Source organism: Macrobrachium nipponense, chromosome 23 (assembly GCF_015104395.2).
Source record: "Macrobrachium nipponense isolate FS-2020 chromosome 23, ASM1510439v2, whole genome shotgun sequence".
Taxonomy (NCBI): domain Eukaryota; kingdom Metazoa; phylum Arthropoda; class Malacostraca; order Decapoda; family Palaemonidae; genus Macrobrachium; species Macrobrachium nipponense.
The window spans coordinates 52,079,317-52,104,906 of record NC_061090.1 but is presented as its reverse complement, the minus strand read 5'-3'; the positions used below and the strand labels follow the sequence as shown (position 1 = coordinate 52,104,906).

General features: G+C 35.7%; 1 protein-coding gene across 15 annotated transcripts in view; it reads left to right on the top strand.

The window, feature by feature from the left end:
- Nucleotides 1–25,178, top strand: part of LOC135200491 (heterogeneous nuclear ribonucleoprotein 27C-like) — a 42,159-nt gene extending 16,981 nt beyond the window's left edge. For 3 of the 15 annotated variants that reach the window (XM_064229179.1, XM_064229142.1, XM_064229156.1), the window contains exons 4-9: nucleotides 2,422–2,504; nucleotides 3,502–3,633; nucleotides 3,960–4,230; nucleotides 4,708–4,779; nucleotides 14,875–15,129; nucleotides 16,540–22,643. In XM_064229179.1, coding sequence (XP_064085249.1) covers nucleotides 2,422–2,504; nucleotides 3,502–3,633; nucleotides 3,960–4,230; nucleotides 4,708–4,779; nucleotides 14,875–15,129; nucleotides 16,540–16,745 — 1,019 coding nt within the window. In that variant the 3' untranslated portion in view covers nucleotides 16,746–22,643. Of the gene's footprint in view, nucleotides 1–2,421; nucleotides 2,505–3,501; nucleotides 3,634–3,959; nucleotides 4,231–4,707; nucleotides 4,780–14,874; nucleotides 15,134–16,539; nucleotides 22,644–24,909 lie in introns of those variants that run through there. The other 12 variants (XR_010311297.1, XR_010311291.1, XM_064229184.1 and 9 more) reach the window with 12 other exon arrangements.
- Nucleotides 25,179–25,590: the final 412 nt, after the last annotated feature.

Below are 25,590 nucleotides of genomic sequence, written 5' to 3'. Positions count from 1 at the left end.
AGAAAAATGGAAGCATTCAGAAAAGGCAGGAAAGTGATATATTTTCATGTGAAGAGGTAAATAGTTATAATGTATGAATCATGCAATTATTTGTTTTCCCCCCTTTTTTATGTGCGTGGGTTTATTATATTTCGAGTGATTTTTTTTTGTGTGCAGATATAGTCATTTACATATGAAGTAAAGGATATAAATGCTATGCCAAATTATATTGGGGTTTTCATTATTTGACTAACAGGCTACAAATCCTTGTAAAAACCTGTTCATTTCAATGGGTGTAATATGGTAGAGAGAACCATAACTCTTTAGTAATTGCACAAAAATCTCTCAAAGAACTTTTATAGGCTGAAATACCCTTGAGTTTGTTTGTTATATTAAACTCTCCAAGAAAATGTACATGTGCATATTTTGTAGGTATTATGGTTTTTAGTGCAGCCCTAGAGATGTTTGAAAATAAGCCGTTAATTGGTGTTGAATGTTATAAAACTTATAATTAATCAATACAAAGCATGCCTGTTTGCCAGTCATAATGCTTCTGAATTGCTGGAGACATAATGTTTTTCACTTTTGACCTTGGTAAAGGCAGTATTTATGATGTGGTGAGTTTTTGCCAAAACATGTACAGTAATTGATATAAAAAAAAATCATTTGCCCTTGACATTTCCACCTCAAATTTGGCTGCCATTCCCTGAAATGTATGGGAACTACCAGTGCTAATTTTTCTAATTCTGAGGTTAGTTTGTCATTATTTCCATAAAGAGATTTTGTTAATTATCCAGGTACAAATACTGGATTACTTTGGTCACTAACTGTAAGAATTGATTTTGGTTCCTTAACCCGGATAATACCAGGAAGTTGATCAAGCCCAGATCGGACCCTCGCTGTTGTGTACTGCTTTGTGCATCACCCTGCATTCTTGCAAATTTCATTTAAAAAAATGGGAAATTGCTGCATTTAAAACTTAAGATTACTAACTCTTGATATTTGAAGAATCTACCTTTTTGGTCGGGTACAGTTGTGAAAATGTATGTGTGGAATGAAATCCAAACGTTAAAGTTTTTTTAAATTGTTCTGAAGGTTTCGTGGATGTGGACAGAAATTTCAATTGCGCTCTTCTGACCTTGCCATGGTTATTATGAGGCCTCTATGAATTTGTACAAGTGGAATACTATGGACACCATTATTTGATATGTCAGTTCAATCGTTAGTTACTAGTGGGCAACCCTATGACATTATGTCCACCATGTATATATATATAGAGGCATAATATTATGTGAATAAAAATGTTTGGTATGATTGTTTTCAACATCCTTGAAGGAATTAAGAAAAAAAAAATTCACATTTTGGATGGCTAAGGGCTATGATGCACAAGATATGTGCTACATAAGTATTGTCAGTAAAAAAAAAATTTCTGTTAAACTTGGATCACATTTCACTAGATAAAGCTGGTGTAAAAAGAGACAGAAAATGAAAACACTTAAGTGGTATCTTCATGACTTTTAGTTATTTAACATTGTTAAAACCCATTATCATTTGTAAATGGCAGTCGTGAATTGTGACATTCTAGGCAAAAAAGAAAAAATAAATAATTAACCAAAGTAACTTACCTTGTCATAGAAATGGTCATACGTGATTGATTCATGGACATATCATGTTTAGCCCACATGACCCACTCACTTTGTGCAGAGAATTGAGCTCCAGTTGACAATTATTATAAAGGATTAGTTTATCAACCTATGAGCTTGATAAAAGCCCTTCTTGGGCTGGTTAATGAGTGACAATAGGCATGCATAATTATATGTCCAAACGGAAGCCAGCATTTGACATTAGGCAACCTCGACTACAAATGTTTTTCAGCTTCATGGTTTTTGGTTATGTAGATAAATTCATATTTTGTAAAGGGCAGGCTTATAAAGTAGCCCTGTAAGTGTTTTAACTCTTGACCAAAATGCCTAATGAGTTTGTATGTAGAAATATGGGCCTTTGAGTCTTAAAAAAGTGCTTTTGAATATTCAAAGTTACGTTCCTTTCAATCCTGAAAATGTAGCCCTAACAGAAATTCTTGTTAAAATTTGTCTTGAATGTTCCAATCTGATTGCCATATGTATTATGAATTTGAATAAGACCTAAACCCTCACCCAACCCGAGATCTTAGGATTGAGCCTGTTTATCTGGTTGGTATAATTAATAAAATTGATTCGATTGACTTTTATTTATGGTAACCAGTAATGAGAGAGGACATTGGGAAGAGGAGACAATTCTTGTGATTTATCTACAGGAGCTTGCAAGTAAAGCAGCAAAGGATGCAGGGTGGTGGTTGGTGTCTTGCACCCACTCAGTACTTTGTAGGTAGTTCACAATAGGTTGGTCCTTTCTTCATACACTAAGCTAAGCTGTTTTTCTGTTTGGTTGTCACTACACTAGGCTTTGGGTTTTTGTCCTTCGAAACGGAAGAGGCAGTGGATAGAGCGGTGGCTGAGCACTTTGTCAACATAAATGGAAAGCAGGTATTAGTCTTAAGTATTTTTAGGGTCAGATTGGCATATTAGCTTTTGTTTCAGTGCTTATACAATACTGCTTTTTGAAATCTGGGCATTCATTGTTACGCTTTAACATGACAAGTGACCAAAATTCAAGAATGCTTATTTAATTATCTCTGCCTTTGCAAGTAATGCATTTAAATGCTGCTGATGTATAAGTAGTGTTCAGTGCTCTATGCCATTCTAACCATTTTTAGATTTAATTTCTTTACAGCCTTTCTGGATTAAAAGTAATTCATGTTTTACTAAATTTTGTTAATCAAATTTAAAGTAGTGTTTTTATGATGTGAGCGCCAGTGTCAACTCTTCAAAGGATTAGGTTCAGGTTTTCAACTTGAGAGGAATTGGGCCATGGTATGAGTTTAAAGTGATTTGTCAGTACAATTTAGGCAGTAGGTGAGCAGTGATTGAGTGAAAATTATCTTTGTTGCATCATAAAGTTTCAGTAGACTTTACCTCTTTTTGCCAGAAAGGTTGGTTTTGTGTAGCATTTTCAACCTTGAAAATCTTCATGTATTTCTCAGATTTTGTCATATGTAGTTTTGATTATAGAACAAATATTTATATTGCTTCTATTGGCCCCCTCTATATTCCCAAAGAAGGAATTGGATTGTTAACATTTCATCCATGAAGAGTTTTAATGTGTGAAAATTGCAGAAAATTTGCATGGTATAAAACATCTTAAAATCTTTCTCACACGAGAACACTACTTACTAGCCTATTTGATTATTTGATAACTGAGTCAATTATATTCACATGTGATGATAGGTCTGGTAAGTCTTAACAGATTTAGATCTAGATGTAATTTTATTAGTGACAGGGTGGAACTGGGTTTCTCCCATTGTTGGGTTCTTGGTTCCAAATTTTTCTTTAGACATTTGTTGTTGATGTCTTATGAGCCCCAGTGTCATTTCAAGTTAAACGGTTAGTATTACCTGAACCTTTTGTTTTTTCCAAACTGCTGAAGGTTGAGATAAAGAAGGCAGAGCCACGAGATGCAAGCAAGGCGCAGGAGGATGCTGGTCAGTGGGGCACTCCTCCAGACAATCAGTGGGGAATGCCTGTTGGACCCCCTGGGATGCCTGGACTCAATAATGTAAGTTTTTTTCAAAGTAAGGCCAGGTTAAGAGTAATCCTGAAGCTAGTTTATTTTCATTGATCCCATGAATTGTGTCTTTCCTGAACTACTCCCAAAGCGACACATTTTTCAGGACCCTGCCACTTAATTTTTTGTTATTCCCAAACTATTCCTTTCTACCCCTTCATGCAATTTTTTGTTATTCCCAAACTATTCCTTTCTACCCCTTCATGCACAACTTGTTTAGTTGGAATTGTTATACAGCCAGTAATACTGAAAAAAGTTTGATGTTGTTGGTCCTTCATTCATTTGTATAATTTGGAAATTCTCGATATTTCTTCCAGGGAATGGGCCCAGGTAATATGGGTCCTCCTTTAGGGCCCCCCTTAGGACCTCATAATAGTCAGATGGGAGGGCACATGGGAACCCAAGGAATGGTCCAAGGCCCGTACCAAGGCTGGGGTACTCCTCCGCAGCAGCAGGGATACCCACCGCAAGGGTATGGTGCCCCCCAGGGCCCTCAAGGCTACCAGGGTTGGGGTGCAGGCCAAACACTGCAGCAGTGGGGTGCACCTAATTACGGGTCTCCAGGAGGCCAGCAGTACGGAAGTTTCGGTGAGCCTCACTTTGAATGTGTGTTAAGTTGATGAATAGATTTGACTCAGTTCAGATGTTCTTAGTTTCCACCAGTAGGATTCTTGGATGATTTCTTTTGTTATAGAGTACTGAAGTGTTTTTTAACTCTTAATGCTTATCTGAGAATTTGACAAGGTACTGCTGAGTTACAGTTCATGTATTGAATATAGTTGATTGCTGAATATAATTGGCAAAAATGTCAGATTAAAAAAAGTATTGCAGGTATATTCATGTATTCATAAAGCACGAGTATTGGACATGTAGGTTAGTCAAGGAGTATGTCAACACCCTGTTGTCATTTAATTGTAAAATAATGAATTCAGTTACACATTGCCTTGAAATTGAATGGGGTGTCATATCCTTGTATATCTGTAGTTGTAGTGTCTTGAATGCTCGTGCAAGCATTCAAAAAGGAGAAAAAAGGATTGAGATAAAGTGTGAGGGGGTGTGTTTCAGGACCAATGGAGGGTGGATCGTGGGGGTGGACGTCCCCCACCTCTCCCTCCTCCACACCTCAGCCACACGAACGTGAGTCGTGCATGGCGGGTGTGTGTGTGTGTGTGTGTGTTTATACACTTGGTGTTTTTGTTATTGCATATCAGCTGGAGTTGAGCTTTTTGAGATCATTAACAGTTATTGCAGTTTGGTTTAATATCTTAATAAAGAAAGTTTTAGCTAATGGGAACCTCTCTATAAGTGAGCTGTAGAATCCTCTTTGAATGCATGCAGTTTAACTGATTCTCTCTCTCTCTCTCTCTCTCTCTCGTGCTCCCCCCCCCCTCTCTCTCTCTCTCTCTCTCTTCCTCTCTCTATTCTTCTTCTCTCTCTATCTCTCCTCTTCTCTCTCTCTCTTCTCCTCTCTCTCTCTCTCTCTCTTCCTTCCTTGTCTCTTGTTTGTACATAACCCTGTATGTAGTGCTTTTTACTGTGTGGTAACCTTTTCTACTAATATCTTTTTTTGGTTTGATGTGCTTTATTGAAAATCTAGGAGAAATCTTACCAGTCTTTTATAGAATATTATAGATGACTAAATAGAAGTCAGATGGGTTCATTTGTATGGAATGAGATTGATTTTTCTAAATTTTATTATATAAGACTTAATAGCAGTGAATTGTAAATAATTGTGACCTCTTGGGTATCTAAAGAATTATAGTGTAAAGATGTGGTTAGTGCCTACCGCTAAATTAGGTAGAGCCTACAGTAATTGATTTGGAAAACTGTTGCAGGTGAATGTTATCACTAATGAAAGTTAGTTGGTAGGAAAAGTATTTAGTGAATATTGATTAGTATACAGGCAGTCCCTAGTTTATGACGGGCGTTCTGTTCTTGAGATGCGTCATAAGCCGAGACATTGTCGAAAATCATGAAAAATCCTAAGAAATCCTTACTTTTAATGCTTAGGTGTATTAAAGACTATGTAAACTGCCTTTTTATTATATTTTTCATCAAAGAATCTTCAAATATTGATTACTTGCATTTTTGGAGACATATGTATTCCATCAGATCGCCGCTGTAAACCTGGAAATAATTTCTGACGAATATAATTGAAAAGCATCGTAACCTCGAAATGTCATAAGCCAAAACTGTTGTAAACTGGGGACTATCTGTACTGCCTTTGTATTGTTGGGTTCCTTGACGATGAGAAATCCCAAAAATGAAACTGGTTCTGAAAATGATTGTCACAATTAGTAGTAATAGTTTTTTTTCTATCGCCACCATTTTAAGTCATCAGTTTGGTTCTAAAATTGATAGTTGAAAGTTTTGATTAGTGGTCATAAACAAGATTTTGGGATGTTCGAGTGGAAAGACGCCAAAGGAAGTGAGTTACGTAGTAGTAAAAACACATCCCACACTCATTGCCGCATCTTCTTGAAGGGGGTTGGCCATTAGAGAGCAACCAATTAAAACTGGTTGAGGTGTGTGTTTTCCAAAGCTAAATGAACCTACTTCTTGCCCCAGGAAGTATTCATATGCAGTCATAACTGATCGGTAAACTTATATGAAATTAGATTACACTTGTAAGGCATTGAGAGGTGAGGGTGAGATAGCCTGCCTCATAACCCACAGAAACATAGTAGTTTATGTGGTTGAGTGTGGGAGGGCTAGGTTTTGTGAGCCAGTATTAGTTTCTCTTTGGTAGGTAGGTAGGAGTCCATTATTTATAGCGTCTCTCTCTATTCTCTTCTCTTCTCTTCTCTCTTCCTCTCTCTCTCTCTCTCTCTCTCCTCTCTCTCTCTCTCTCTCTCTCTCTCTCTCTCATTGGTAATAGAAGGGTTAAACAGATGTCTTCACAAGACTAATTATGCGCATTTGAATTACAGCATTTATAAAATTGTCAGGACATGACTGCATTGAAAGTGGCACTTTGTTTTTGGTCTAGTTTATTTATAGTAAATGTGGTTTGTGAATTCTGTTACAAATACAGTATCCATATCCAAGTTGTTGAAATTTTCCGTCCTAAAACATCTAGTCTTCTTAGCAGACTGTGCTTGTAATGATTTGAAACATTTCTTTTCCTTTCCATTCCCCTTGCTTGTATTTTGTTCACTTCCTAACCATTGCATCAAGGAGGATTCTGCTTGAACTTGAGAATATATATTTTTTTATTGCTTGCAAGCATCGATGCTTTGAAGCAATAGCACTCTTGAGCATTTACAGTTCTGTTCCTACACTGCCTTTGTTGAAACTTGCCAGAACAGGGGTCAGTTAGTATACGTATATATTCTGATTATCTCTTGACAAGGTCACAGTGAGACGTATCACCTGAACTTAAATGCTTATGAGACAGCACTTACAGAGTATTGTTTGGACAGTTTCATATAATTCACATAAGTTTTGAGTGGGGTATCCATTGCAATAAACCCTTTGCTGTTTGTAATTTTAGATATACTAATTATGAGAAGGCCTTTTTAAAAAAAATTTTTAACTGCATATTACATGGTGCGAGCCATACTGTACTTATGGCTTTGTTTAACAGGTCTTAAGGTCATTACAATTTATTTAGAGAATAATGGTTATCCATAAAGTTTTTGTCTTGTGAGTGCTAGTTTTTTCTCAGTCTTTGTCCCTATAATTTGTGTGTGAGTGTGTGTGTGTGTAGGATCAGTACTTTCATCTTTCAAGCTACCTTGCTTACTCAAAAGATTTCTCATCATTATGCAAAATTTTTTTTTTTTTACTTTATAGAGTCTTGACATCAGTCTAATGTTTTCAAAAACATTGGTTTTAGTTTCAGATTTGTTCTTAATATTTGTATTGTAGAGGACTTAATAAGTTAGGCTCACTCAAAGAATACTTGTTTGTATAGCCCATTTTATTAACTTCATCTGACTTATGTTGTTTTGAGACCTTGAAATGCAAGTTGGATGTGCAGGTTCATTATTTTCATTTTGAAACTGAATGTAGCTGCATCCTAGACATTTGTTAAAAACTGGGATGCATGGATGCATTTCATTGATTAAAGTATTCCTCAGAGGCCATCAATCTTTTGAAGTTTACTGGTGAGAAAGGCTGGACAGGAATTACACTAGATAAAGTTAAATCTTGAATCCAGAAGGTTTGAACTCCTTTCCCATAAAGTATACTAGCTTAATTCTAGAATTTATCAAGGGGGTTTATGTTGTAACAACAAAATGAATTGATGCTTGTTGAGCATTTGTTTGGGATTGACTTTTGAAGTAACCAAAGTGAAAGAACTGTACAGCTGTCTGGTTTTTTAACATTTACACAAGGTTTAGCACTAACATTCAATTTTAATGATAATGACTTGTAGATTGATAGGGGGAAGTTGAGCTTATTTCATTGCATTAAGAATGGGATTTGTAAGGTAAAGGTTCTAAGTTACTGGTCAACAGCCAAAGGGTCGAGTATCTCATCTTAGTGACTGGTGGGACTCTTTCTATGTGAATTTTATGAAACATCCTGTGTGTTAGTTTGAATTTTAGGCTGTACTGTTTTTGATTGAATTTGTGTATAGGTGATATGCATGTATAAGATTTTTCAAATGCCCTTCTTAGTAGCAACAACAACATGGTCATATAGCTGAATTACATGGCTGCAGTGAGTCTTAGAAGTTTGTTACAAAATTACAGAAGAAGAATTTATCTGTCTCTCAAATAGCCTTACTCTTGGCTGGCATTATTAGGTGATGCTCTGTTCTTTGTGGCCAGGCTCATTAATTTGGGAAACTGGCAACCTACATTAATTTGGGACTTGGGGAAGGGACAGAAATGGCTCAGAAAATGCTGAGTTTTGTTATCGCTAAAAGCCGTTTCTTTTTCATTTATTGTTGGTATTCATATAGTGCTCTATCTAGAAGTTAATGCAGGTCTTATGCTTCTGTGCAATCAAGTCCTGCTTCCCCTTTTCGCGTGTTGTTATGGGTCCAACCTAGATAACATCTGGTTGTGTATGTTGCATTTACTTTTTTGTTTCAGTAGGGAGTATTGGTACAATTCATCTTTGTGAAAATGTTCTTATTAAAAGAGCTTCATTGGTGGGTGACAGCTTTTATTTTTTTTTTATGTTGTGACAGTATTGATGGTTGACAGTATCTTTAGTGGTGTCTCTGTAAGGCCTTGATGTGACATGTGTGAAGTCCCTTGATTGCTAAAAATTACTATTAAATGTCATGATTATTCTTTTTACAACTTTACATAATTTACTTGTACAGGCAGTAATTTTACACACATCAGTGGAAAAATCCATTAATAACATTCAAGACAGATATCTATAATTTGTAGCCTAACCTAATCTGTGTTTAATTATAGTCATTTGAAGAAATTTGTTATCCAAACAGTTTCAAAGTTTTTATCATCCTAGTGATTTATCTGAGGCCTTCTGTCTACTCACAGATACAAGATAAGGAACATAATGCAGAATATTTGCCATAAGTACAGTTGGACCCATCTTCATATAAGTTTATTTTCCCTTAACCCTTTATTCTTCTTATGTCAGATAACAACATGTAATTTTCATCTTTAGATCCTGATGGCATCAAATGATGTTATTTGTAGAAATAAAAAAAAAAATTATTGACATCTCTAGAAATAAAAAAAAAAAAAAAAAAAAAATTGACATGGGGTAGGATAGGATAGTATAAAAGATTAGTTTACCCAGACCTCTGAGCTTAACAAAGGCTCTTACATTGGCTTACATTGGGATGATATCTGGAGTGTGTGGGGGGGGGGGGGGGGGGGGGGGGGTTAACACTTCCAATTGCAAGTGAGTTACATGTAGTGGACTGAATTGAAGCCCATACCAAAGAGAAAATATAAGTGTTTGTCTACAAATTACTATTTTCACCTATTCCACTTTCATGGTGATTTAAGTATACAAGTTTAATACAACAATTTAAATATTAACTTGATAGATTAGTTTGCTAGTAACAGTGGTCCTATGTAGAGGACATGGAGGAGAATGATCACAGGGTAATGTTATGGCCTCTTTCAGTCATTAGTTTCTTGTGTATTTACATACCAGTGGGTTAGCTGCCTGTATTAGAATAGCAAAAAATAGTGGAAAATATAGTTAGTTACATTTAGATGATACTTAGTAGTTGCTTGTGAAGCTATAAAGAGCCATTCTCCCCATTATTAAAACTACAGTATGAGTAATCTGAAAAGGGGATGTTACAGCTTCACATGTGACAACCATTTATAGTCTAGTGACAAGAAAAGAAAGCTCTTCTAAATATTAAAAAACATCTTGAGCAGTGTGTTCATGCTGTTAGTGTACCATCAGGAGGCATTGTTTGTCGGGACTTGTGTGTGTGTGTCTGCTAAGAACTTTTCAAAGTTTCTGTTTCTAATGGGAATTTTAAGAGTATATGGTGGGTCATCAAGTTCATACTTAGATCAATGGTCACAGGAATACTGGGTAACCTTAGCCCTTGCATCTTGAAGTGTATGAGAAAGACTTCATATTTGGCAGATGTAGTTAAATTAGGATGACTTGCAGTTGAAGTGAAGGTCAAATAGTAAGTTTCCACAACAGGGATTAGTACAGTATATTTTACAGACCTATCTCGTTTTACCATTAAATTGTTTTCAAGAGACTATTTAAGAATATACTTTTTTGTAGTCATATGTTCATGTGATCTGTCATTTAATTTAATTACTTTTGATTCATATCAATAAATTCAGAGCATATTTTGTATTTGAATGTCATGAAATAATTACTTTTGATTGAATCAACTTTTCATTCATAATGAAAGTGACTAATGAAAGCATGAGGGTTTTGGCACAGATCATGTTGCATGGCATTTCTTGAACTCTTTATCAAGTTATGTCTTAATGTGTCCTTATTGAAGACCTTTTTTTTTTTTTTTTTTTTTTGGTCCTTGTGTCCATATCCACTTCATTTTGAATCTTGTTTACATAAGTAATTTTTGTTAGATATGTAAAAATACCAGATAGTACTGAAACGTGTGGATAATGCATCATGGCTGATACCTCAAGTAGCCAGTTTAGTAAGTTCACTGCTTACAACTTGATCAGAACTTTAGTAGATCATGGGCTGGCCTTTTGAGTTCAGTATTATGAGCAGTATGAAAACCTTAGAAGAGGTGAGTTGGTATTGTCACTTAGTTGCTTTCTCCATGTGATATAATGGGTAGGACACCAAATCTTCCCAGGTCAAAATGGGTTATTTAGGCAATTGTTAGGTATTTCACAATTGCATAGTGAGATTAGTCATCAGTAGTGTGGTCTGGTATACTTGTGCCTAACCTAACCTGACCTGTCGGAGTTGAGTGGCACTTACGAGATTCACATCCTAGTGTATTTTTTTAAGCGGTGTAACCCTCCCTTTTCAGTAATTTCCTCAGACACCAAATTTTTTTTGCTGTTGGGACCCACTGTTTGAAATGTGGAATGGTACCATGAACTCTCTCTCTCTCTCTCTCTCTCTCTCTCTCTCTCTCTCTCTCTCTCTCTCTCTCTCTCTCTCTGTGTGTGTGTGTGTGTGTTTGTGCACGCGCGTGGTGGGAGGATAGGCAACATCACCCATTTCAAAATATTTTTCGCGAGTTGGACATGGAAAAGGGTCATTGGTGGCCTATCAGTGGGAAGAAGTCTCAGCATCATAAACAGCTGCCATTTGGCTTTTGACCAGAGGTGGATGGAAGTTTATAGAGTACTTTTGAATTATCTGTGTACAGGCAGTCCCCTGGCTTACGACGGGTGTTCTGTTCTTGAGATGCATTGTAAGCTGAAAATCGTCGAAAGCCAGAAAATTGTCAAAAATCTTAAGAAAAACTTCTAATGCTTTAGGTGTATTAAAAAGTATGTAAACTGCATTTTTATTGCATTTTTCATCAAGGAAACCAAATATGGATTATTTTGCATTTCGGAGTCATAATTGTAAGCGGCGTAACCCTGGAACATGCGGTGTAAACATGGAAATAATTTCCGACGAATATAATTGAAAAAGTGTCGTAACCTTGGAATGCCATAAGCTGGGGACTGCCTGTATATGTAAATATTGTTGGAATGGTAATAGGTAATTAAATGTGATGTTGATGTTCTGTGTAAAATTATGATAGCCAGTCAGAACCATCATACATAATTATACTAGGTTATTTTGTCACATGCAAGGTTTATTATTTGGCACAGCACCCACATTGACAAGTCTGTGACATTAGTCCTAACTGGGATCCAATCGAACTTCAGTATTTAGGCCAGGGTGTGTGAGAGTTTATTATCGCGTTGGTTTCTTGGTTGGTGTATGATCATGTGTTGCTTTATTTTATTTTTTTAAATAAAATTAAATGTGCAACAGATGATTCAAGTAAAAATTCTGTTGCCATTTTGTGGAAATATATTTAGGGTTTAACATTTAATTGGTTGGATTTGTTTGGATGGACTATTGATTGTATGTTTTGTGAAAATGTTACTTCACAGGAATTTGGCCCTTTATTTGTTTTGCAAATAGAATGTCATTCCAGAAAAATTTCAAGTGATGAATTAAGACTATCAGTAGTAGGGTATTGACAAGGTGTATGGGAAGTTTTGTATATAGCTACATATTGGTCAACTTCTTTTTCCATAAAAATACATATAGTGAAAGGAAGTGATTTTATAAGCACACAATAGCCATAAAATATCTGCATCTTACTCAAATAGAGGTTTTCTGTATTTTCTGTACCTAAGAAATGTGTTCCAAGCTTTCATATGAAGTTGGGATGTTTTCCAGTTCTGTAATATTTAAGAACAGTACTGTCTGACCTCTTAAATCTGGCCCTCTGTGATCTGACAGCTCCCATGATCTGGGTCTTTAGTAGCTTCTAGGGCGGTGCCACACGGTCTAGTTTTTGGATTTTTTCAGATTCCAAGACAGGAGCTTGCTCCGTTAATACACAAATACATACAGTATATATATTTCTAACAAAAGCATTGTGTGAAACTAAAAAATATATGCAGCACAAAAAACCTGTAATTTGTGTGTATAATCTTGTATCACACAATCATTAAAATTTCGTCCAGAAAAAGGATTTCATGTGCATAGTGTATAGTGTGATATGTAGTATCAGTATATTATACTAGGCAGCCTTTCAATGCCTGTCTTAGGTTTGGTAGAAAACACTGATAATGCATATTACCCTTGGGTTAGCTTTTAATTAATAAATAAGCCTAGAGGCAAAAGCTTATTAGGTTATATGCAAGTCTTCATACATTAAATCCAATTTACCAACCTTGTGACTATTGAAGAATTTATTACTATATATTTCTAATGTTTCTAATTTGCTAATGTGTGCAAGACACTGGCATACACAACAGCTGAACAATCAAATAGAGAAACAGCCGTTTGCTGATGTCAGTTACTGTAACTAACACGTTTATTGAGGGTGGCATTACAGTTGTCGACTAGTTAAAATTTGCTACTTTTTGGTCTTGGTGGTGACTTCCATAAATATAAAATTTTCAGTCATCCTTTATGCATGCCATTAGATTTACGATTGTAGCTGTGGTGGAGAAACTAATAATGTGCAGTCCACAAAACATTTTGGAAGGGGCAAAAGCATCATAAGTTACTTCATTTATAAATGAGTTGTATTTTTAAACCCAGTTTTGATAACTTATGAAGAAACAAATCTCTATCCACATCATTTTGCAGCTAATGACTATGATGTCTGTAAAATGCAATTGGCTTATAATTTTAGAATGAACTTTATCAGAATGGAAATAGCGCTTAATTGCTAAGTATGAACTGTACGAGAATGGAAATGGCACCTAATTGCTATGTATATAAATTATGATACAATGATAAGACACACACTGTTGTGTTTGCGTTTGAGAGAGGTTTTGGAGCAGGCCACAATTTCCATAAGGAACAACCTAACAAATGACATTTATGCATAAGTTGTGTGGTAATAGTAATACCTGTGTGGAATGAGCTGTCAAGACTATTTACAAAGGGGGTTTATGAGGGTTGAATACTGTCATCCGGGATTTTCTGTGGTCTGGCATTGGCCCGGTCCTAAGGGTACCAGTTTTAAGAGGTCAGACTAAGTAGATCACTATTGTCATTTTGTTATTGTCTGTGGTCAGGTCAGAACACTGGGGAAAGTCTCCAAGTATGTGCATGGGATTAAGTTCATACCCATTTTTCCTTTTGGAGAAAGGAAGAGTAGTATTCGCCATTTCATTCAAATCAGTCCAAAGATGCAGGTATTGTTTTATGTAGGACAATATAACTTTTTGGTTTTTGGGCGCTTGAATTTTTAAAGAATTTTTTCTAATAAATATAAAATTGGGCTTTTTCGTGCAATGCATTGTGTATTTTAATAAGCTCTTGAATCTTAGGACTGTAGTTAGTAAGTAGAGAGATGTTTATGTAATTTACAAAGTTTAAACTTTCATTTCTTATCATTTTTAAAATGAATTGCATGGAATCTCCACCCATACAGTTAATAGCTTAATCTCTCTACCTGTACATTTGATAGCTTACTGTATAATGGAGAAAGTTTTCTCTAAATTTTCATGTTAGTCTCAAAATTTCCTTGTTTAATATCTTATCATGTTTGATTCTATTACTACAGTATAAAATGCCTTGATGTCAACGTGTTCAGCTCTTTAGATACACTTTCAGTAAAAAGAAAATAGAAAAGGCTTGAGTACAGACAGAGATAAAACATATATGTCTGGATGAGTGTTCTCTTCCTTTACTGGTGCATGTGGTCCTCCAAATTGGTCTGGAGAATTGGTGGTGCAATATTTTGTAGATGAAGCTTCTTTGCTGGGACTTGATCACACTTATTATTGTTGTTCTTTTTACTAGTATTGTAATCAGTATTTTAGTTTTTGTTACATACTACTTATAGTAGGATGAGTGGTTTTAAGGTAATTTTATCAAATCAAAATTTCAAGTCATATTTGTTTGTTAAAGGTCAAATCAGAAGTTGTAGAGTTAGTATTTCCATTTTAAAAATTCATTAAGCATGGTCATGCTGTCTTTTTTGGTACAAAATACACAACTATTCAATGATTGGTATTGGTGAATTTGAAATTTTTCATTCTCAGTTGGAATTAGAAATTTTATAATTTGGTAAATATATTTGTAAGTATATTGTCAGTGTTAATCAGAAGTTATGGTTCAATTTAAAAATATCCCTTACCATTTCAGGGGATCCATATGGACGTAATGCTCCCCTTGGCGCTTTGGTGACAGGAGCGCCTGGTGCCCCGTCACCTAATCTAGCCGCTGCAGCGGCTCCTCAGCCTGGGGGGAAAACCTCAGCAGATTATAGTTCCTGGGGTCAGTACAACTACAACCAGATGACAAGTGAAAGCACTGCGGCTGCAGCAGCAGTGTTCAATCATGGTCATGGTCGCGGTTACAACGATGGTGGGCCTCAGGGACAGGCACCTGCCCACCAGGGTGAGTAAGTATATACTCTACCTTGTGTTGGGTATGGGTCAGGGGTGATATATGACACAAGGTCTAGGAAGGGAAAGCAAATGCATTTTGAATTCCATACATTTGTGGAACAAGCTTTATTGAAAACCATGTCTGTGGATGGTGCTCTGTATATTTCAAAATATTAAATTGGCTCTTCCTTACCCTTCCAAGTCTTGTTTTTGTTCCATAGAATTTGATTTTATAAGTTTCTCCTCATTTTATTGCTGTTAATTTATACTTTTTCGATTACTACACTAACTGAAAAAGAAATGTTTGTGCTCCTCTATGTATAATTTTTGTATAGAAGATTTGAGATGGTATGGATTGTACATCAGACGATTTAAAAGCAAAGTTACCTCCCCTTTTGATTTTCAATTCAAAGGTACCTTGCTGCTGCTGCTAGTAGACCACCAGTCTGTTGCAAAATTTGGTAACATAATCACTACAATAGAATCTCTCAACATGAAATGTGCGTTTTTCATGTCCTTTGACAACAAATTGAAATTACTGGTGAAATTAAGATTTCTAAATATAAATAGCAGGCCTAACGAGGCTGGACAATGATGTGTAGAATACATTTAGTCGTGGTGGGGAAATAGTGACAGTTGTCACAGCATCAGTACAGATGCACAAGATAAATAAATGTTCAGGGTGATGGTTATTAATGATGTAGCAACAAGTAATATTTTGCACTTGTAGGCACTTACAAGAGATATCCTCTCCCACCATGCCTCAATTAGACACTGTTATGTCTGTTTCTCACTCGGGTCAGATCATCTTTTTATACCTGGGTTGCTGTTTTTATCTGTCCAATTGTGGGAGATTCTATTGTATGTGCATTAGTCACCACTTAACTTTTCTTGTTAAAAATTTTTGTTCTTATTCTGATGGCATAATCTTTAGTGCCAGTGTTAGTCCCACAAGACCCAGTTTTATACCTTTGGTTCCACTAGGTGATGTGTTAGCAATGATTTGTTGTACCGGACGTGGATTTATTTTTATAAGTGTGTTGTGTACTGCATTATTTGTGGCAAGAATTGTCTTTACAAAACCTCAGTACAGTTTTGTATGTTTTAAATATCCCAGACATGGGCATTGTTTAAAAGTTACCTGTTTGAGGTGAAGTATGTATGCTCATAGGTGACAAGTGTGAGGGAGAGATAAGTTTGTATGTTCATGTATGGTAGAATAAAAATAAAGTCAAACCAGCCAATGTGTATGGTAGGATAAAAGTAGAGCCAAACCATTCCAAGTGTGTAGCAGAATAAAAATGAAGTCAAACCATTCAGTGTGTGGTATAGTAAAAATGGAGTCATACCATTCAAAAGAGCAGGTTTCCATCAATGCCTTCCTCTCCTTAGAACTGCTGACATTATTCTCTTGTGCCAGGCAATACTAGGGCCCCCTACGCAGAGGATGCAGCCAAGGAAGAGAGCATAATGAAAGGAGGGAAGAGGAAAGTAGTGGATGATGATTTGGAGTTGTGTAAGAAGAGGAAATTTCACCCTGAACAGGATAAGGAGTCAATTGAGAATAGAGCCGTTGCAGGATATTCGGGGGATATGACAGTAGAGCAGTATATGACTTACATGTAAAAGAAAAGTAAAAATCGCAACATTAGCCAATGGATGAAGCAAACTTAGCCATCGTTGTGTCAGCATTTGACTGCTTTGAGCCTCTCATGGCTACTTACAAAGAACACCATGATAGTATAGTTGTAGTTTTAACATAATTTTGGATGTACCTTGGTTATTCTCTTTATTTAATTGATTTACCTTGATTATGTATTGATATTTTTATAATGTATTTTTTCCATGGATTAGGACATAATTACCCCTACACCTATAGCACATACAGAAATCACTCAGGGACCTTTTTGTTATACAAGTGATGATTTGTCATGCCATTGAAAAGGGGGTAATTAATTTTGGTATTCACAGGACTGACTGTTTGGCAATCCCAAACTATTGTCTTAGCAAAATCACTACTATAGTAAAACTCGTTTTGACATGATGCCAGCATTATTTTGTCTCCTAACTAGTCTAATTAATATCAGAGTAATTTCTGGTAATTAGAAAGTCAGATGTTATGTTTTTCATATTCATTCTATGAAAAACTTCATATTTTTGTTCTTGTCATCCAGTTAATATAAAGTACAAGGTTCACTAGATACAGTAATAGTAAAATACCTTATGATCCCATGTGAATATAGGAACTGGTGTTGTTCTAACTTTTTCACGGAATTTTGTTACAGATTCCAAGAAACAAGGTATTTTAAAACTACTTTTTAATGAGTATTTTCTTTGTTTTCCTTTTTTTTTCTTTTTTTCTTCTTATATTACTACCCCATATCAGGAGATGAGAACACCTCTAAACTAGGTGGAGTACAAACATAGATAACAGTCTGTACAATTTTCATGGTTCTAAAAATAATTTAAGCAAACTATAGATTAGCAAGTTTTAAAAGTGGTTATAAGGTAATTTTTGTTATTACATTTTAATTGAAGCAACTACACAAATCTGCTTTTTGTAGCATGTGTCTATACCTCGTGTGCATGTGTTTGTGTGTTAAAGGTGGTATATATGAAGGGCAGTTCATGTGGATTCATGAATGAAAAGTAGAGCAAAACCATGTTAGAGTATTGTAACTTAATTTCTGTTTTTAAGTTGTCATTTATGCTTTAAAGTATGTATGTAACAGACAAAAATGAAGAATTACAGGTTTTGTAGTTTTCATTGACAGTATAAGGGTTGCTGAAACATTAACTAAAACATTTCCAAGTTCTCATCCTGTATTTTTTTTTAACATTTTTTCATGAGTTATAGAAAGGTGAATATTATTAAGAAGGGAAATTAATGTAATCATGTTTAGCAATGAGGCATTAATTCGTTTGTGAAAATGGGCTAGGTAAGTCTTGAAGGCAGTTTTGAATGAAGGATGGTGGTGGTGATGCAGTATTGGTACAGGCCAAGGGAAATGGCCAGCAGTGCTAGGCAAAGAGAGAAAAGGAAAAAAAAAAAAAAATTTAGCATGATGTATTGGGAGTATTGATGGCTAATGATCTCTTTTGACACAAAGCAAATGAGTACTTTTATATTCTAATGTAGGTTGTGATTAATGGCAATACGTATGAGATTATAAGACGAAGGTGCTGAGCCACAGTTGGAATTAGTTGACGAGATCCCAAGGAGCAACTTCGTGAATTCAGTGAGCTCTCGTATCATAAATGTACCGTTTAAGTTGGGTTTTTCACGTTTTTGCCCAGACATTCAAGAGATAACTGCCTGATGATTGATATATAAGGCCTAATACGTGCTCTGGTAATTATTTTCAGTTAGAGTAGTGAGTATATCCTTAGCCAAGGTGTGAGACAAGATCTTTTCTTTTATAAAGAGAAAGAAGTACTTACTATTTTTGAAAAGAGAAACACTTAGCATATCCTTAACAACTTTCATTTCGCAGGGGCAGCTCGGTATGGTAGTGAGGGAATTTTAGGGCACCAGGGTGGGGATCCCCAAACCAACGGCCGGCCCTCGCCCAGTACTGCTCAGCCATCGACCTACATCAAGCTATAGTCATGAAATTTTTGAGGGTTACATTGTGTAGATAACGCTTGCCCCGCTGGAGGAGTGCCAGGTCCCCACCAGCTGCGACCAAAAAATACCCCAGTGAAATGTTAAGAATTCTAAGTATGTATTTGTGAATTTTGATTAATTTTTTTTTTCATTGTTTTTATTTTGAAGGATTAGTCATTTTTTATTCATTTATTTTTTATTTTAGTTAATGGTTTTGTTACAGTGCCCTGTAGATATGTCAGGTAAAGAAGACAAAGTTTGTTAGGGGAAATATAGGTATTACTTTTGCTAGATTCTGAGGACTTCTTAACATTGTTGATTGCTTTATCTTGTAAAGAAAAGGAGAAAAGAAAAAAAATCAAGCCAAGGTTTCTTTTTGACCTAGGCTGTATCTTGCGTTGGTTGCAGTCAGTACAGTAGTATTTGGAAGTATGAATTGTAGTTTTATGCAAGTGGAAATAGTAGTAGAACTACAGATAGTTATCCTTGTGTCCTCTCATAGTTAGGATTTTGTTTGGAATTTTACTTTTGTGTGCACACAATCATGCAACATCCTTCCAGCGTGGGCACAGTGTATTAGAAACAGTACGCCTCCGCGACCAACAGTACACTAGAATTTCAAGGAGTATGAATGACCATCCCTACATTGCCTACTTCTTACTTAACTAAGCAATGTAAGTCACCACAACTCTAACACACTTTTTTTATGCCCACCACGATAAACCTCTCTCTCCACCTGGTCTAAGGTTAGAAGTAAGATATAAAGAAGACCAAAGATTAGCTCGTATCAAGAACTGCCCTCCGTACAGGACCATTTCTCTTTCCCCTTTTCCATCGTATATTTTTAGCACATAACTCGCTCTCTTGTTAATTTCATTTATAAACAGGTTACGTGGACGAGCATTATCGAATGTTTTTACATGTTTGTCAATACTGTATTTAATTTTTTAAGGTAGGTTTTCTAGGTGAAAAAAATTGATTCTCAGTAGTGTTAAAGACATAGCTCATAATTTTATTGTTATTATTGTAAATTTCCTTTATCTGAGTAATATTAAGGTTTAATGATATAATAAAGTCAAATGTTTTAATACCTCGTCGCAACAAAATGGCAGTGTGCTTGAAGTGCCGTCGGTTTTGTCAAGGTAAATGTGGCCAGGCTCAAGGTTGCTGTGTGTATTAGGAAGCTGCATTTCAGAATTGTGTAGTCTATAGCATATTGAGTTTCTGTATATGTGGCTTGTCAGGATAGTTAATGTATAACTCATTTTGTGACATTGCTCCTTTTCATTTTAATTTTAAATTATTATGTTCTTTTTTATATAATTATTATTACTTGTATGGTGGCTATGTGGCCAGGTTAACCTAGATGAGCTGCCGGTCTTCTGGTTATTGTCGTTCTTAGGTCGTGTCGCTCCTTGGGTCCTGTACTGTTTGGGCTTTACGTGAATTCCCCGGTTGTAAACAAAGAGTATGTGGCTCAGTGGTTTTTTAACTGTACAATTTTAGGTACAATATTGTTAAGAAGAATTGGTTTTGTGCTCATTTCTTATGTTGAGGCCGTTGTATTTGATACTGAAATATAACTTAGTGTACCGATGCCTTTTGTACAGCATTTAGGTTTTAAGTTTTAGCCTATATTTTGTACATACAGACTTTTTTAAACAATGATACTGGAGGTTTAAGTGTAGGTATTTTGTGTAAATGATTGAGTGTGTCGCCAAATGGCAGTTGATGTGTACTGTTTCTTTTTTCCTTTTATTTTAAAATTGTTTGAAAAGATACTGTAATATTAAACAGCTGACTCCCTTACAAAGGTTAGTTTGTAAGGAGGTGCCTCCCCCATGCCTGTATTAGTAGCTGTTGTTGGGATGTTGCAGCCGAAGCAATCTATCATCAAACCCCCAGATAGATAACTGATATTTTTTGTTTTTAAGGTGACATCAAATATTGTGTACCATAGTGAATGTGAGTGAATGGCTTTTTTATACTGGATGTGGCTTGGTTCGGCTGGGACTCCCTTTTTATGGTTGATGCCGTGTTCAAAAGTTGCAGTGTGCGGCTGCTAAGTAAATTTTGTTCATGAACTGGTACAATGTAGGCGAGTAGTGCAGCTGCCTTGAATGAATTATTGGTCTTTTTAAAAGAACAAAAGTTGCAAGGTCGGTTGTTTATAAGCAGCTTCAAAACAGATGGCTATGATGTGTAAAGAAAGTAGCAGCACTCCAATCACCCCCAAACTGATGTAGAAGTTTTCTTTTTATTTTTTTTTTTTCCAACTTTTTTTGGGATACATCTGGCAGTGTTTCAATACAAAAGGGTTAGCAGAAAAACAATGGGGAGCGGCTCTCACCTTACCGCTGCAAAGCCTGCTATGCCCAGAAACCCTCACGTCTTGACCCACCTTTATAATACTTCAGTTTGAATGAAGATGTATAAAACATGGTAGGGGTAGGTGGAGGAGGAGTGTTTGTATATATATTTTTTTCATATATATACACAAGGTGTTGACGACTTACATAACAGTAAAAACAAAAAAAAAAATTAAAGATCCCCATGTGTGTGCAATGCCTTCAACAGGTACTTTGCAAAAGTAGTTGTTTACACTTGGGAAGGAAGGGGAGGCTAGTGTTTGAATAGGCCTGGAATGTGTTTGCATATGCCTACAAATGATCCACTGTATTTGCTCCCCCTCCTCCTTAATAAAGGCCTCCCCAGAAGCTTGTACAGGTGTATTAAAATATATAAAAAAAATAAAAAAAAAATAATAATAAAAGCAAGGCAGTTTAATCGTGCACTGTCTAGCCTCTTAAGTACTACCTGAATGTGTCTATGTATATCAGGTGTGCTGTCTAGAAAGTGTACGTTTGTCCCACACTCTTTCTGGTGTGCTGCATGGAATACTCATCTTTTGTGACCTTTGTACTTCTTAAGGTAGAATTTGTATCTAAGAATTTGATGAGAATGCTTAAGCAACGTTTTCCTTGCTTGTAAAAAGGTGCTTACAAAAAAATTGGGTGTATGTACTTGTGCTGTGGGTAGAAGTAATTAAAAAGTCATTTGCTTTTATTATTTACAATTTTTATTATTTGAAAACGTGCTTGAGCACTCTCTCTTTCTCACGCTTTCCTGGTAGACTATGCATATGTAAGGTGATTTTTACAATTAAATTTGTACCGAGAAATTGATATTTTAAGAGTGTGGTGACGGTTGTCCCGTCAGGCGGTGTAGTATTCCTTGCAGATGCCATAAGAAGTGGAGGGTTTTGTTTTGCTGCATCAGTTAGTTGATACAGTATTTTTGGACTGCCGTGTGTGCAACATTGGCCTGTGGAATTGATTGTGTTGCAGCTCTTTGTGAAGTAAGTAAACTGTATGTGTGCCTACAAACACACAAGAATTTATGCTCAAATCATATTATTATTACACTAAGACTTGAGTGAACCAGGAAATTGAATAATAATGTTTTAGATGTAATTATACCAAGTTGTCGTAATAACAACACTGTCATCAGGGAAAATTTTGATTAAGTAGATCTTCTATACCATAATGAACATCTTTTTTTATTTGAAACTTTGTACATATAGGGTTAAGGCTGCAAAACTAGAGAGTGCCACATTTTAGAAATTAAATTTAGAGATAGTTTAATTTGTACAATCCTGCTAGTGTGTACAGCAGATAAACGGCAAAATATAAATGACAGAAAAGAGATCTTTTTATCTCCCTTATTACTAAAGTAAGGAAATAACCATTGTTAGGAAAGCCTTGTTCTTTTGAAATTTCCACAAAAGCCAAGAGCTAATGTGTGGATAATGCTTAAGCTAGTTATCATTTCTGTGACATTCAGTAGCCACATAATATTGAATATGAAACAGCAATGTCAAACATTCTGTATTGAACTTTAATAAATATAATAAAACAGTTTAAATGTTTGACTGTAGTTCACACAGTTTAGACATCTCTTATTCTTTTGGGGGAAATTTCCAGTTTTCTACCAAAAATAAAAACTTAACCTCGTAAAGCAAAGTAGTCACTCTGTCTTTAGCTAGGGAAGTCAAGTGTATATGCCTTTGAACGTAAATGGAAGTAAATTAATATACAAATTTAGTCACTAAAAAGCAAAACTACATGTCTCCATACATCTTTTTCAAGATTGGAACTTGAATGTCTACTACCCATTTGTAATTGTATTGTGGTAGTTTTTCATATATATATTTATATACATATATGTACACTAAATGTAAAAGACAAAATAATATTCATACTTTATAGAGTAGTATAGAGAAAACCCAGTGCAGTCACCTTACAATTCACTACTAAGATTTGTTTTATTCTTGCAACAATAGTACACCAGAATTTACTGATAACGAAACTTAATTTAGATTTTCAATATAGATGGAAGGAACTTAATTTTCACGAAGTACTTTTGTATGTTCACTGAATCTTGGCCACTATAATACTGCACCCATTGTTGTTCAAATAAATCTTACAAAAGTTTTGAAACATCATTAAAAAACCAGAGTGAAGTACTGAAATGGTATATGAAAATTTGATTGGTGTTTATTGTTAGGTTTCCAAATGACACCAAGATGAAGCTGAAGAAGCTGAACTTGGGCAATTTGGAAAGAGACTGAATGCAGTGCATGGAACAGGAAAGGCAAAAAGAAATTTGTCTGGGGCTAAAAGGTCTCTTCTAAAGAAACTTTAGCACTTGACACTGGTATCCCCCTTAGCAGGTGCATTGAGACACTTGGAATTACAAAATAGCAAATGGAGATAGTGATTGCTGATATCTGATTATTTGATATTAACCTGAAATAATGTAATGACAGGCCTAATGCAGAAGAGTAGCAGCAGCAGCAGCTCCAATTTGAGGTGGGACGACAGACCTAAGAAAAGTGTGCATATTTTAGCTAAGATTCAAGGCATTGCTGTGGTATGGTGGTAAAACAATTTTGCGGAGATGTAGTGCTAGGCAGCTGGATAATACAGATTTCTGGAAGGCCATGAAAATCTTTGTTTGGGGGGAGGTGGGATTGAAGACAACAGGGATCAAATGGAGTGAAGGACTTTTACATACGTATCTAACCTTGTAATGAATGGGTCACCAGAATAGGATAAATCTTAATTTATCCTAAACTTAAACCAATGTCTGTCATCGAAACTGTGATAGAGCGCCTCTGTGGCGTGGTCGGTATGGTGTTGCCCTGCCGGCTTTGTGGTCGCGAGTTCGATTATTGGGCATAATGTTTAGGGGTCAGAGATGTGTATTTCTGGTGATGAAGTTCACTCTCGATGTGGTTCGAAAGTTATGTAAAGCCGTTGGTCCTGTTGCTGAATAACCACTGGTTCCATGCAACGTAAAAATGCCATACAAACAAACATTGAGACTTTGATGTGGCTATACTAGTTAAATTGCCTCTTGATTCAGTTTGAGTTATACAAATACTGAAGGTCTTAGGAAGCCAGAGGAGGTACAGTGTAGTGATAAGCCCATATGTATGTACATACATACAGATAATCATCAACCCTTTGGCTTATTACCCTTATAAAAGGTGTACAATGTTGAAAATGGTAGACTTGAGCATTAGGTGTAAAAATTTGATATATAATTTTTTTGTTGCCTTGATTCTGATTCACATTGCGTCTGCATGATTGTTCTATAATGGTACAGTAACAGCCAAAAGAACTTCCATGTGAAATATCGGGTAAAACGTAGGCATACAAGAAAATTTAGCACCCCCTAAAAAAGTTTTTGGGACAGTCTCTTTCTCGGAACACAATTAGTCTTTCAAAAACACAAGATGGCTATGGTGTGGTCAGCAAAACATTACAACGTTGCTAGGTCTATTTATCCTTTCAAATATCACCCTCGATGTCATTTACACTTAGGTTAATTTTCTAAAGCAAAACGTTAAACATGTTTGTTCTTATGGTTTTATTTTCTTTGCATTTTGGAATAATCATAGTTATATTAATACCATAATGTGTTTAAGGGATTAACATTTTAAATTCATGTGGGTGGTTTGACCATTTGACTATTATCCATATTCCATTTTAGCAGAAATTTGTTGTTTACATAACTTTTTTCAGTACATCAGCAGGTTAAATAAATCATTCAACAACAGGGGCCCCTTGTTGTGTCTGTAAAATGAAGTATTTTAATACATTATAAAAAATTTTCTAGGCCTGAAAGTGAAGATGTTGGTTGGGAGATCTGTTTCTGCTCTGGCTACCCATACTAACCAGTGAATCTTGCTGCTTGAGGGGGTCGACCATTGTGGTTTATGATCAAGCTGGCCTTTTTCGTGCCCTCGCTGACCACGTATCAGCAAAACAGGATTGGCAGTAGCGGCCAAAAATGATTTCATATATCTGTTTTTATGAAAATATATCAAGTTTGTACTAAACTATGTTTATATAAACTTTAAATGAATAAAAATGTTTAAAAATCAATCAAGCAGGCTCTAATAAGACAAAACTTTTAATCTTAACGATGAGATGTTTGACAACTTGCCACACCCTAGCAATCTTGGGCTACTTGAAAGACTATACGTAGATGAATTACCCAATATTTGCAATGTAAAATTTGTAATAAGGGAAATATGAAAAAATTATTTGAAAAATTCCAATCACATATTCCATAGAAAAAAGGCATTCATCCGCCTGTTATGCACAAACCCTCTATCCCTTTTGGTACATATTTCTATTGAAAGATAGGTAGCTCTGACACACATGGCGGCTGACCAAGTTTAATTCACTTTCCAGCCAATTGTTCTATACGATGGCATATAAAATTGCTCCCAAATTATGTAACAATAAACAAATCTGTACAAAACCAAAACGTTTACATGCATTTAATGTATAG